The 14913-nt window shown below is 45.2% G+C and overlaps 1 protein-coding gene across 2 annotated transcripts in view; it reads right to left on the bottom strand.

Annotated features, from left to right (window-relative positions):
• nalcn (sodium leak channel, non-selective) overlaps nucleotides 1–12073 on the bottom strand; it is a 66861-nt gene extending 54788 nt beyond the window's left edge. The window contains exons 1-4 of one of the 2 annotated variants that reach the window (XM_052082458.1): nucleotides 11909–12023; nucleotides 1592–1700; nucleotides 1330–1391; nucleotides 254–394 (exon numbers count right to left, since the gene is read on the bottom strand). In XM_052082458.1, the coding sequence (XP_051938418.1) occupies nucleotides 254–394; nucleotides 1330–1371 (183 nt within the window). In that variant the 5' untranslated portion in view covers nucleotides 1372–1391; nucleotides 1592–1700; nucleotides 11909–12023. Of the gene's footprint in view, nucleotides 1–253; nucleotides 395–1329; nucleotides 1392–1591; nucleotides 1701–11908 lie in introns of both variants that reach the window. The other variant, XM_052082459.1, reaches the window with a different exon arrangement.
• Between the last annotated feature and the right edge of the window lie 2840 nt (nucleotides 12074–14913).

Raw genomic sequence — 14913 nt, forward strand, 5'->3', positions numbered from 1 at the left:
TTAAAAGGGAAATCAAGACAGCAAAGTAACCAAAATACATTATATCGTGGAATTTTTATTGTATTGCAGTTTTATTTAGCTGGGTGATAGAGTGACAAATTCCTTGATACACTTGTATGATAGTTAAGCTTTTTTTTTGTCATTGAAACATTGCCTGCACAGTTTATAATTACAGTATTTCTGAAGGGACCTCAGCCAGGGCCACAGAAAATAGAGCGTTTCATGACAGACAAATTGATCAAAGTGCACCTACTGGCTTGTTGATCCAGAAGATGTCTGCGCTGTCTGCTAGGGTCTCATCAGGCCCAAAGTCGGTCATGGGCTGGGTCTCGACCCTGGAACTTTGTTTCCTCTTAAGCATGCTTGGGCTTGCCGTGCTATACAAAGAGTGGATCTGACAAATAGAGCAAGTAGACCACATAGTGACCAAAGCTACAACAGGGAAGCCACAACATTCTGTGTTTGCATTCAAGTCCGGACAGCATTACGTCAAGTTCAGGGCAACCTTAATTAAGTTCTAAAAATTATTAAATAATATTTAGTTCAGCTTGGAGACATGTCAGTTGTGAAAAAAAGATGATAACATTTTAGTCCCCATGAAATCAACATTGATTCAAGTGTTACCTGATTGTTACATTTCAGTACACAATCTAATCTAATGTAGTTATCGCTGTCACACGGGAAGTCCGCTAAACTCTTTTCTTGATCATTTGAAATTTCACATAAGTCTGATAAAAGGAAAAAAGGAGGAGTCTATTCAGGATGAGTCAATTATTTAGTACAGTTTAGTACTGAAAACCTAATTGAGAATTTAAGGTTGGCGTTTTTTTAGATGGACTCAGCCACCTAGCAGCACCATACGTTTTTGGCTCTTCACAGGGAACAGGTCTGTTGGGGGCCTGGTGTCTACAAGCGGAGACACCACTATTTGAGGAAATGCGGTGATTCAGAAAAATCACAGAAGAAAAAATACCCGGACTTGAACTGCCAGAACAGAGTTGTCTTTCTAAACATGTTCAACACTTGATGCGTGATGCTATCATGTTACACGACAAAGCACACATGAGACATGGGACAAGTGTATTCACACTGGAACATGTCCAGCAGCTTACCATGTGACGAGATCACGGATGATCATCATCCAAACGTATAAATGAGTGAGAGTGAGCTTGTGTGTGTGTGTGTGTGTGTGTGTGTACAGTGGATAGAAAAAGTTGTGGTGATTTTTTAAATCCACTGCGCAAAGTGAAAAGAGTATGTACAGGCGGTGTGAGCATATGAACAGAAGAAGAAGAAATGACACTCTGAATGGAGACAAAGCGCACATACCAAAGGGAAAAGTAAAGCTGAAATTGCTCCAGCACTGCACATAACATGCGATCAGGCATACCCTGCAAATAACACACAACAGTTAGTCAACATCATGGCTTATATGGCAAACATTTAGACTAAACCAACATCTACATTACGCTCAGAGAGACAGGAATGCCCACCACATCTGACATGAAGGCATATATGCGACACGACCTGTGAATGGGTGACCGAGTGTGGAGGAGGAAGACAGTGTGAACAAAAAGGCACAGTTACTCACTGTGAGGCTCCTCATTGGTGCGTTCATCCCCAGGGCACGGAGAGGTGGAGGGATCAACCGGAAAGAGCAAAGATGCAAAATGCAGAAGTTTCCTCAGGGCCTTGATTTGCTGTGGCAGCAGTCAGTGGTGGACACAACGGTACAAAAACGGAGTGGGAGGTTATACTGCGTTTCAAACAGTTTGAGCCATGGTCATTAAAAAACACAAAATCATGAAATTCCATTGCAGTGTGATGCCCCGAAACTGTAAAAACAGAAGTCAAAAGCCTGTGGCATTATGGGAAAAAAAACCTTGCGGGGTTATGGGAAAATGCTACGTTTCTTGCATTTAGCTTACAAGTACTTTCGAACTTATTTGCGAATAAGTTGAAATGTACTTGCGAGTATGCAGTAGTCCTCTCCTTAGATGAAGTAGTGAATGAAGCGTGTAGACTCAGTGGCCAAAATGCACGTGAGAATCTGACACGGTCACATGGTGGCCTTGGGCCGTAATATTTATATCTGGGTCATTATGGAAAAAATAATCATCACAATTAATCTGATTGATAGTGAAATCCCAATTAAAAAGATTATTATTTATTCACTTAGATTATTTTTTATTTAAATCAACGACCAAAATTCAACTCCTCAAAACTACCATCATTGCCTCATGCCCATTCATCCCTGCAAGTACAAACACAATAAATCCAAATTTATTCATAAGGAGCATTTCACAACAGCTGCAGTTGTAACGAAGCACTTTACACATAACAATAACACAATTAGAAAGACTGTGGAAACAGTAAATGTGGACACAAATGAACGATATCAACCCATTTAACAGTAGACACCAGAAAACAAAAGTCTCATGTTGGGTCGAAAGCCAAAGAATAGAGAGTTGTAAAAATGGACAGAGAAGGGGGCTTAAACATGTTATTCTTAAACATGCCATTCTTTTTGTCAAGTACAAAATGAACTTGTATCTATGCTGTGAAAGGCATTCCATTTCCAATCCGTTGCAGCCACACCTTTGCCGCATTGCATCTTTGCACACATTCAACCTGTGAATAAGCATCTCCCTAATTGTTTATATCTCTTTTATTTCATGTTATTTTGCTGTTATACTTTTTTTATTTTCAGAAGTCTGGGGATTTACTGAGCTATCCTGGGACATCAGATATCGTATTCCGTGCCATATCATGTGGAAATGAGTGTTGTCACAACAATGATAATTCCTTAAATCCTTGAAGATGTCACTTTAAATACAACTTGAAAGAACAACCACAACACACATTTGTAACCAAGCAAAATAAGAATCTAATAAAATAATAGCAATAAAAACAACAAATAAAAATAAATATCAGCTGTTCCTCCAGTGTGGGGCGGTGCATGCATGCACACTTACGATGATATAAGAAAAGTAGAAGAGGAATGTCTGAGCACTATTAATATACAGTAATCCCTCGCTCTAAAGCGGTTCACTTTCCGCGGCTTTGCTGTTTCACGGATTCTTTTTGTGCACTTTATTTAATGCTTTTTTTTTTTTTAAAGAGTGAATTGTGTTCTGCATCCTGATTGGCTAAGGGACTGACCAACAGTCTGCAGACCTCATCTCTGTACAGCTTGCCAAATTTACCTTTGCAAATTTTTGGTCTTTGGTTTCATTGTATCAGTAGCGGATGCTGCTCAATTTCGACCTACATCATAAAATGTGTCCGTTTATTGATACGTGAATTCTACTCTCCGTTCCTTTTCAAAAAAATGAAAAGGTTGCCTTTACCGTAAGATCGGTGATTGGCTTATTTTGCTGTCAATCAAAATGAGATTCAGCCTCAGACAGATCATCCAATCATCATGCAGAAAAGCTGAGCTTCCTGGCCAGCCAATAAACACCCACTGTCCATAGACTCCCAGAGACGCTGAGCGTCCAATGGGCGGGACAAAACCAGCATTTATCCAATGACTGGTCTCGTTTCAATGCATTGGGACAATTTACACTGAAATCTCGAGACGCCCAGCGTCCGCGCGGCCGACGCTCAGCGTCCACACTGCGTCCCTGGAGAACCCGTGGGGTCAAATTTGGCCCCTATAAATTCTGCTACTCAAATGGTACCCTTAAATCCCAATGGGTCAAATTTGGCCCTAATCATAAATTAGGATTAAAGCATTAAAAATTTGAAAGAGATATATTTTGGTGTTCATTTCATGTATAATTCATCATTTTCCAAAGAAGAAAAGGGTTCTTGGGTTCACCAGGGTTAAAGCACAGTGAAGCTGCGGGAATGAATGAGAAGAGAGTCACGTCGTAACCAGTAATAAGAAGCTGATTCGGAACAAAAGTTGAGTGCATTGTAGCACATATTTAGTCAATGACATGTCCACACAATTGTACGTACACCCTTATATTTGATCACTTACTTTTTGACATTTTAGGGGAAGCTGAGGTTCCCTTGCAGTCTTAGAGCAATCACCTCTGCATTGTATACATAGTTCAGTATTGTATAATAGCTGACTATCTATATATATATTGCGCGTCGTCCCGCGCGCGGTCTGTCCTTCCGTCTGTCCCTTTTCAAAACGTACCTACTTCACCGCGCCGCCACTGCGCCGCTCAGGCAGTGGCTCACTACGATCGCGCGGGCATCTTAGCGAAAAAATGTTGTCTACCCACAAGCATTGCAATAAAATTGTTATTTAGTAGAGCTAAACATCTTTTTATTTTCGCGATAAGCAATGAAGATGAACAAAAAGTTGAAACAAGCAACAACACTTTTGTGGGCCGAAGGCCCACCTTACCAGCCTTCCGCAGGAACTAGCTGATGAGCCGCCCGGAGGGCGGCGAACCACCACCTTACCAGCCTTCCGCAGGAACTAGCTGATGAGCTGCCCGGAGGGCGGCGAACCAGCTAGTCAAGTAATAATAAATAATAATACATTTTATTTATAAGCGCCTTTCAAGACACCCAAGGACACTTTACAATAACAAAAAACACAAAACAATACCTTATTGTCAAATGTGCTATCTGTGAAACATACAACACATTTGAAATGTCATCCCTCTCACATTTTTTTATTATTTTATAAATCCTACTTCAAGGATTTCACTTATCACTGGTTCTTTTTGGAACGTAACCCCCACGATAAACGAGGCATTACTGTAACACGTTTTTAGAGATTGGCAATAATAGCTGTATGCATGTGTTCCCACTGCGTCTGTGTGTGAATATTTATTTGAAGAAACATCACTCCCAGAAGTCGAAGCTAATTTCCCATGAGTATGTCAATATGGGTTTTACATTGACTTTAGCATTAGCACTGGCAATTCTTTGAATATGAAACACGTCCTGTCTTGAAAAATACAACGCGTGTAATTCTTTTAGTTGTGTGTTTACTTTTCAAGTACACTCCAAATAGGATGTCGTTAAACAGTTTAAAGCATGCTCAGTAAGGGAAGAATAACACATAAGGTCACACACTTGCTATGCAAGTAACATGGTAAATTCAGGGTACTTTCACAATGTAGGGACATTGAAATACACCGCACCATTTTACACAGATATCATTTTTCTTCGATTATAACGTCTAGAATAGCCGAAATTGAAATCATGATTAAATTTCAATGAATTTGTCCAGCCCTAGATGATGTTAGATCCTGCAGTTAGGGAGACAATGAAGTAACTATGATTGCTTTCACAGCCGAACCTCTAAATTTGAATGTTTTAAATCAAAAGTCGAACAATTTGGAAAATGACCACAATTTCAGAAAATTATTTCTCAAAAGTTGGACAAATCTGAGCGAATCTTGGTTGAGTTCAAAATGTATCTAAAGGATGAACTGCACACGTGTGCAGTGTTTTGTTTTCAATGTTTTTGTGATTCAACAAAAGAAAGTTGCCAGGGATTGCGAAGAGGAAAGAGTGTGACAATAACCATAAAATCCGAAAGGCAACTTATTGTGACATAGTCTACGCATCTCTGTTTTGGCTGCTCAGTGCACTCTTGACAATTTATCAACCGAGAGTCACAAAAAAAGGCAAAAACAAATCTGAACATGATGACTGGAAAGTGAAAGATGACCCTTGTTTGTCTTTGTATTTAAACCACACTCACATTTAGAAACAATTGAAGCATGTGATTACTGCACTTAACATATAGAGATGTGAGAAAGAGTGACAAGAAAATCACAGGGCCTGGCTGCTATTACTGTATGTGGGAGGACCGGTGGTGAGAACTGCAATTAATTTTCCATTTGCGGGAGAGAGGACATGTTCCATGCAGGCAAGATGCAATCACATTGATTCTAAGTCTTGAAGTGTGTGTAGGGTTTATTTCTCAACGTGTGCAACTGCACATAACGACAAACACTAGAAAGTACATGTGCACAAATCTTGAACTGTCCAACCAAAGTTTACATAAAAGCTGCTCTATTTTTGGTGCACCTTCCATACATTTGATGAAAAAAAAGAGAAAAGTGGTATACTCTGCTCAGGCTGCTCAATGTGATAGGGATCAAACGAGGATTTTATTTCAAAAGAGGAACAAACAATATTTTTGAAATAAGTCAATATCTCCCCTTGTTAAATCAGTTCACTGCAATTAATAATGGTTTTTGAAAAGCAGAGTTTCATTTCACCGGTTACATCCAGGCCTGATTAGCGCCAACTTTGTTGAATCAAGAAATCAAAGCCAAAAGGACTTCAAAAGGAAATGCATCGGTGCAGTACAAATCAAAAACAAATAAGATTGTTTGAAGTGATTGTAATCTATCAATCTGGAAAAGGCTACAAAGTCATTTCCAAGGCATCAAACTAGAGTGAACCACGGTCAGTCCATCCATCCATCTTCTACCGCTTATCCGGGGCCGGGTCGCGGGGGCAACAGCTTTAGCAGGGAAGCCCAGACTTCCCTCTCCCTAGCTACTTCTTCCAGCTCTCCCTGGGGGATCCCGAGGCGTTCCCAGGCCAGCTGGGTGACATAGTCTCTCCAGCGTGTCCTGGGTCTTCCTCGGGGTCTCCTCCCGGTGGGACATGCCCGGAACACCTCACCAAGGAGGCGTTCAGGAGGCATCCGAATCAGATGCCCAAGCCACCTCATCTGGCTCCTCTCGATGTGGAGGAGAAGCAGCTCGACTCGGAGCCCCTCCCGGATGACCGAGCTTCTCACCTTATCTCTAAGGGAGTGCCCGGACACCCTGCGGAGAAAACTCATTTCGGCCGCTTGTATCCGGGATCTCGTTCTTTCGGTCATGACCCATAGCTCGTGACCATAGATGAGGGTTGGAACGTAGATCGACCGGTAAATTGAGAGCTTCGCCCTTTGGCTCAGCTCCTTCTTCACCACGACAGACCGATACAACGTCCGCATCACAGCAGACGCTGCACCGATCCGCCTGTCGATCTCTCGCTCCCTCCTGCCCTCACTCGTGAACAAGACCCCAAGATACTTAAACTCCTCCACTTGGGGCAAGATCTCCCCCCCGACCCAGAGGGGGCACTCCACCCTTTTCCGACTGAGGACCATGGTTTCAGATTTAGAGGTGCTGATTTTCATCCCAACCGCTTCACACTCGGCTGCGAAACGCTCCAGTGAGAGTTGGAGAGCCCTGTTTGAAGGAGCCAACAGCACCACATCATCTGCAAAAAGCAGGGATGCAATACTGAGGCCACCAAAACGGACCCCCTCAACGCTTCGGCTGCGCCTAGAGATTCTGTCCATGAACGTTATGAACAGAATCGGTGACAAAGGGCAGCCTTGGCGGAGTCCTACCCTCACTGGGAACGATTCCGACTTACTGCCGGCAATGCGAACCAAACCCTGACATCGGTGGTATAGTGACCGAACAGCCCGTATCAGGGGGTTCGGTACCCCATACCCACGAAGCACCCCCCACAGAACTCCCCGAGGGACACGGTCAAACGCCTTCTCCAAGTCCACAAAACACATGTAGACTGGTTGGGCGAATTCCCACATACCCTCGAGAACCCTGCTAAGGGTGTAGAGCTGGTCCACTGTTCCACGGCCGGGACGAAAACCACACTGCTCCTCCTCAATCTGAGGCTCGACTTCCTGACGGACCCTCCTCTCCAGCACCCCTGAATAGACCTTACCAGGGAGGCTGAGGAGTGTGATCCCTCTGTAGTTGGAACACACCCTCCGGTCCCCCTTTTTAAAAAGAGGGACTACCACCCCGGTCTGCCAATCCAGAGGCACTCTCCCCGTTGACCACGCGATGTTGCAGAGGCGTGTCAACCAGGACAGCCCCACAACATCCAGAACCTTGAGGAACTCCGGGCGGATCTCATCCACCCCTGGGGCCTTGCCACCGAGGAGCTTTTTAACCACATCGGTGACTTCAACCACAGAGATAGGAGAGCCCACCTCAGAGTCCCCGGGCTCTGCTTCCTCCAAGGAAGGCGTGTTGGTGGAGTTGAGGAGGTCTTCGAAGTACTCTGCCCACCGGTTCACAACGTCCCGAGTCGAAGTCAGCAGCGCCCCATCCCCACTGTACACAGTATAGTGGTGCACTGCTTCCCCCTCCTGAGACGTCGGATGGTGGACCAGAACTTCCTCGAAGCCGTCCGGAAGTCGGCTTCCATGGCCTCACCGAACTCTTCCCATGCTCGGGTTTTTGCCTCGGCGACCACCAAAGCTGCGTTCCGCTTGGCCAGTCGATACCCGTCAGATGCCTCTGGGGTCCCACAGGCCATAAAGGCTCGATAGGACTCCTTCTTCAGCTTGACGGCATCCCTTACTGCTGGTGTCCACCAGCGAGTACGAGGGTTGCCGCCACGACAGGCACCAACCACCTTACGGCCACAACTCAGATTGGCCGCCTCAACAATAGAGGCACGGAACATGGTCCACTCGGACTCAATGTCCCCTGTCTCCCCCGGAACATGGGAAAAGCTCTGTCGGAGGTGGGAGTTGAAACTCCTTCTGACAGGGGATTCCGCCAGACGCTCCCAACAAACCCTCACAATACGTTTGGGTCTGCCAGGACGGACCGGCATCTTCCCCCACCATCGGAGCCTACTCACCACCAGGTGGTGATCAGTTGACAGCTCCGCCCCTCTCTTCACCCGAGTGTCCAGAACATGCGGCCGCAAATCCGATGACACGACCACAAGGTCGATCATCGAACTACGGCCTAGGGTGTCCTGGTGCCAAGTGCACATGTGGACACCCTTATGTTTGAACAAGGTGTTCGTTATGGACAATCCGTGACGAGCACAGAAGTCCAATAACAAAACACCACTCGAGTTCTGATCGGGGGGGGGCCGTTCCTCCCAATCACGCCGCTCCAGGTCCCACTGTCATTGCCCACGTGAGCATTGAAGTCCCCCAGTAGAACAAGGGAGTCCCCAGCAGGAGTACTGTCCAGCACACCCTCCAAGGACTCCAAAAAGGGTGGGTATGCTGAGCTGCTGTTTGGTGCATATGCACAAACAACAGTCAGGACCCGTCCCCCCACCCGCAGGCGGAGGGATGCAACCCTCTCGTCCACCGGTGTGAACCCCAATGTACAGGCACTAAGCCGGGGGGCAATAAGTATGCCCACACCTGCTCTGCGCCTCTCACCGTGAGCAACTCCAGAGTGAAAGAGAGTCCAACCCCTCTCGAGAGGACTGGTACCAGAACCCAGGCTGTGTGTGGAGGCAAGTCCGACTATATCCAGTCGGAACTTCTCTGCCTCACACACCAGTTCGGGCTCCTTCCCTGCCAGAGAGGTGACATTCCATGTCCCAAGAGCTAGCTTCTGCAGCCGAGGATCGGACCGCCAGGGTCCCCGCCTTTGGCTGCCGCCCAGCTCGCATTGCACCCGACCCCTTTGACCCCTCCCACGGGTGGTGAGACCATGAGAAGGGGGACCCACGTTGCCTCTTCGGGCTGAGCCCGGCCGGGCCCCATGGGTGTAGGCCCGGCCACCAGGCGCTCGCCAACGAGCCCCACCTCCAGGCCTGGCTCCAGAGGGGGGCCCCGGTGACCCGCGTCCGGGCAAGGGAAACTGAAGACCATTGATTTTGTTTTCCATAAGGGGCTTTGTGAGCTGTGCTTTGTCTGGTCCCTCACCTAGGACCTGTTTGCCATGGGTGACCATGCCAGGGGCATAAAGCCCCAGACAACTTAGCTCCTAGGATCATTGGGACACACAAACCCCTCCACCACGGTAAGGTTCACGGAGAGGCCACTGTCAGTCATTATCCACAAATGGAGGAAACTGGGAATGGTTGTTAACCTTCCCAAGGAGTGGTCAGCCAAACAAAGTTACTCCCAGCCTCACTGAAACTCAATGATTAGTGCTTACAAAAATGAAAAAAAAGAGTGGGCAAAAAATGACAACGGCCAAAAATCAAAGAACCAAAGGATTGACTGACACTTGCCAAGAAACATCTTAATGAGCACGAAAACAGGAGAAATATTTTACAAGCTGACAAGACGTTTTTTGGAAGTTGGTGACCCATTACATCCTGAATATGAGTAAAACAGCATTTGATTAATAATAAAAAAAAGAACATCATGCCAACAGTCAAACAGACCATCACGGTCTGGATTTACTTTGCAAACAAATCGGGGACCTGGGCCACTTGCTGTGATTAATGGGACAGTGAATTCCACTGTCTTCCAGAAAATGCTGTGGGTGAGAATCCAGCCATCAATTTGAGCTCTTGGTAAATCGGAGGTTCATGCTAGAAAACCCTCCAATATGAGTGAGTCAAAAACATTCTGTCAAGAGTCATTGGGCCAAAATTATTTCACAGAGATGCAAAAGTCATCTCCAGCTAAGGCTGGACAAATAATTGCTATTTAATCAGGATTTCGATTTTGGCTTCTCATGATGTTTAAAATGTTACAATCAAAGACCAACAATTAATGTGCAGAACGGCGCAGTGCGTTTACAAGTTCCAGCCAATGTGAAAGCACCCCCAATGCAACGCTTGCTTTGCAGAGCAAACATGTAGCGTTCTTTCAGCTGCTTAATAAAATAAGATAAGAAACCCTTTATTGTCTCACAATGGAGAAATTCACAATCTGCAGCAGCAAAATTTGTAGGGAAGAATGTAGAAAAAAAAAGAAGAAAAAAAATTATAACACCCAATTGGCGATTACTGCAAAACTAAACACACCACAAAAAGAATTAAGATAAGATATCCTTTATTTGTCCCACACTGGGGAAAATTACACGTATTGTCTATTTAAATGCAAAACATCCTCCGTTTTTAAAACATCGCTATCGCTCATGCTAAAGACAATGTAATTTCCCATTCAATTGCTACCAAGAAATTAGCATTGACTTTCACACACAAGGCTTCTTCACACAGAAATTGGAAGGTTAATTGCTGTTAGCACTCTGAAAATAGTCCGTCAGCCCCTCTCTTACTTGATCGGCCTTCCTGACGTCTCTCAAACAAGGCATTTTATAACTTATTATTTGAATGCATGCAGTAGGGCGACTTAATCCTGGAAATACTTAATTTTTCCTAATATCCGGGCAGGCTCTGTGCATCACAACCCCCCATTTCCTCACCCATCGATGGTTGCTTTGTGCGACCTGACTGCCGAGCCCAGCCACGTTTCGGGGCACAACATCATAAACATCAAGGACAACTTTTCAAATGTTGTAAGGTTTTGCCAAACCCAAAACCTCAATAAGTAAAATTGAGTTATGACTCGAAATCATACCACCACATATCCAGTGAGTCAAACTTAATTCATACAGCACTTTGCATACTTGAACATGCAACTCAAAGTGAATTAAAAATCAACTCCAACCCTACACCACTTGTCCACAAGAACGTAAACAAACGCAAAACAAATAATAGGCAATGGAGCAACGGCCCATCTGGGTCCGGAGCAATCTACTAAACACAAATGAATACATTTCGGTTATGTAGTGTAAGTCCATTGTTCAAAATCCACAAAGCTGCCCTACAAGGTTACTGGCAAAAAGCTCCACACAATCATGGATTCCAATTCGGAAATGTGCACCCATACCGAGATGAATGACACCAAGACAGCCAAGGTTACTATGGAAACGCATTAGCGCTAAAGCGCTACATTGCCTTGAAAACAAGCCGAGCACAGGATGAATATCAAATAAAGGATCGACCAGTGTACTTAACTACCCTGCCATAACGTCTGACAATCATGTCAAATTGCACGTTAGCAAATACACGTGAGGCCTACTATGAAGGATGCTACATATCTCCCCACTTCCGGTGCACAACAAGCTAGCAGGTGGCAATTTCCACACGATCCAAATGCAAACGTAAAGGCAGCACTGGGTGAACGATAAAATAATATTCAATTTCATATTTGAACAAACGATAAATGACTTACGGCAGCGTTTTCCCCCCCTCATCGACCGTGTCTCATCCCGTACGTGGCATCAGCTGTTTTCATCCGGTTCGCCTGTGTGCCTGTGTGTGTGCGTGCGTGCGTGCGTGTAAGTGTGTATACGTAAATGGGGCTCACGTGGGAGACGTGTGTGTGCGCGCGTGCGCCCAGCCGACAATCTCATCAGCAGCAGCAACAAGAGTGGCGCTCCGCCGTCTCCATGGTAACACTCCACACGCTTGAGGCAACTTTCAATGAAACATATTATGATTATTATTATGTATGTTAAGCAACGATATTTTCTTTCTGTATCTGTATTTCAGGAGGGTGACGATGTGGTCAGCCTCAATGTTTTTTTTTTCTTCTAAATCGCGGGATACTGTATAACATTTTAGTGGAGACGTAATCCACACTGAAAAAAAGACAAGATAAGATAAGATATCCTTTATTCGTCCCACACTGGGGAAATTTACAGAAAACAGGGATTGAACGTTTAAAAAAAAGAAGTAATCCCCAAGTCAATATCCAAGCTTTACTTGATTAAAAAATATATCTATTCAATTAGTGGAACTTGAAATTTTTACTTTCAAGTAATGTTATTTACTGAGCCAAAGCATTCATTCATTCATTCATCTTCCTAACCGCTTGATCCTCACTAGGGTCGCGGGGGGTGCTGGAGCCTATCCCAGCTGTCTCCGGGCAGTAGGCGGGGGACACCCTGAATCGGTTGCCAGCCAATTGCAGGGCACACAGAGACGAACAACCATTCGCACTCACACTCACACCTAGGGACAATTTAGAGTGTTCGATCAGCCTGCCATGCATATTTTTGGAATGTGGGAGGAAACCGGAGCACCCGGAGAAAACCCACGCAGGCCCGGGGAGAACATGCAAACTCCACACAGGGAGGCCGGAGCTGGAATCGAACCCGGTACCTCTGCACTGTGAAGCCGACGTGCTAACCACTGGACTACCGGGCCGCCCTGAGCCAAAGCAATGATATTATTTTTTGCTTCCCAAATGTAAATTAATTACATTGGATGAATTACATTTAAAAAAAAAACATTTCATCTTAACATTATTTTATTCCTTAATATAAACCATATTTGTAAGTTGAACCAAAGTATATATTTTTTAATTTGTCATAATGCAGATTTTAAAAAAATGCTTGAAATACATTTTGAGTAACAGGCAAAGTAAAGGCAAGCACAGAGTAGAGAGCGATACGGGAGTGGACTTTCACTCCCGTTCCATCCCCCTCCCATAGAAAAAAAAAATTCCCAGTTCCACACCATAGTAAAAAAAAAATTAATAATCCTGCTGTCCCATAGTGAAAATGAGATTCACTCCTTTCCTGCTCCCATTCAGAATTACTCGTATTTTTGGAGTTCAGCCCCCCCCCCCATCCCCCCTAAATAGAAAAAAGAAAGATAACACCTAAAGTTGGATGTCACGGTGGACAATTGATTAGCACGTCACAGAGGCTCTGGCCTTTCTGTGTGGAGTTTGCATGTTCTCCCCATGGGTTTTCTCCGGACGAGTAGCAACCGCGGGTCATGTGTCACTGAAACAGGAAGACTGTCAGAGTATCTAAAGGGGTTTCCTCAATGGCACTTACTGGTCGCGGTGAGTCCAGAGAAGAGTGGCTTTTCTGGTCGCACAAGGACTTTTTTCTATAGGAGTGGGCACTGTAATGCTCCCGATTTCCACACATCATGCAAAGATCCTGCGCAATCCTCCAGTCATATTCCTCCTGGGAGAGGCAGGTTCTGCTGACTTAGTTACATTGGTTCTTTCCCAGGGATAGCAAGCATCTCGGCGTTGGTGTAGGGCTAACAGTGGCGTGATTGGAAGAAGGGCGAGCAGGTTTTGGCGTTCCGCCGGCAGTCTCTGATGAGAATGTCAATCTGAATCACTCAGGAGATTAACTGCTCGAAGAGACTCGGTTTCATCCCAAATCAACACCTGATGTTGGAGCACTTCAGACAGTCTGCAAACAAAAGCTGTCATTTGTCCAGTTTCGTTCCATCCGTTCTCAAAAGCTAGAATCCTGAGTTCAGTCGCATAGTCGGCAGCTGACTGAAAGCCATTTGACTGATCAAGACTAAGCATCTCAGAAGAGAAAGAAAAACGATTTTAATGTCTCTGACTTTTATTCACCCAAGGAATAGGCCCACCTCCCTGGTCTTCTCTGAACCAAGTTAATAAGAAAAACTTGGTGCGAGCATCTAATATACACAAGGTTGCTGTTGGAAAACCAAGGAACAGTTCAGAGGGAATCTGTAATATTCGGGGTGATGGAATGTTGGGTTACCCGATGAGAAGACGAAGCAGTATCGGATGAGATGCTCTCACCCTGATTGGAGCTTGGGGATGGGTTGGAGCAGTTGATGACCTCAGTGAGGAAGTACTGGGTGTCCGCTGGGTTGCCACTGACTTGATGATGGTGGCAAAGTTTTGAATATAGTCCAGAACCTCCCTCAGGAGGTGGGCATGTCTGCCAAGCAGTGACGGTTGTTGGGAAAATTTCACTGTAAGTTTCAAAGACAGTGCAAAAATCACAATCTAATGGGGGGAGGACGCTGGAGCCTATCCCAACTGTCTTCGGGCAGTAGGCTGGGGAACACCCTGAAACGGTTACTAGCCAATCACAGTGCACACAGAGACAAACAACCATCCACGCTCACATTCACACCTAGGGACAATTCTAGCGTGTTCAATCAGCCTGCCACGCATGTTTTTGGAATGTGGGAGGAAACCGGATTACCCGGAGAAAACCCACGCAGGCCCGGGGAGAACATGCAAACTCCACACAGGGAGGCCGGAGTTGGAATTGAACCCGGCACCTCTGCACTGTGAAGTTGACGTGCTAACCACTGGAATACCGGGCGGCCCCCTTTGATACAAATGAAACATTTCAAATGTTTTCTGTAAATTACGTTAAAGTCAAGAATATCAATGTTACCATAAATATAAATTACAAACTTGACTTGACTGAAACAGATGAG

This window comes from Hippocampus zosterae, chromosome 12 (genome assembly GCF_025434085.1).
Source record: "Hippocampus zosterae strain Florida chromosome 12, ASM2543408v3, whole genome shotgun sequence".
NCBI classification, from domain to species: Eukaryota; Metazoa; Chordata; class Actinopteri; order Syngnathiformes; family Syngnathidae; genus Hippocampus; species Hippocampus zosterae.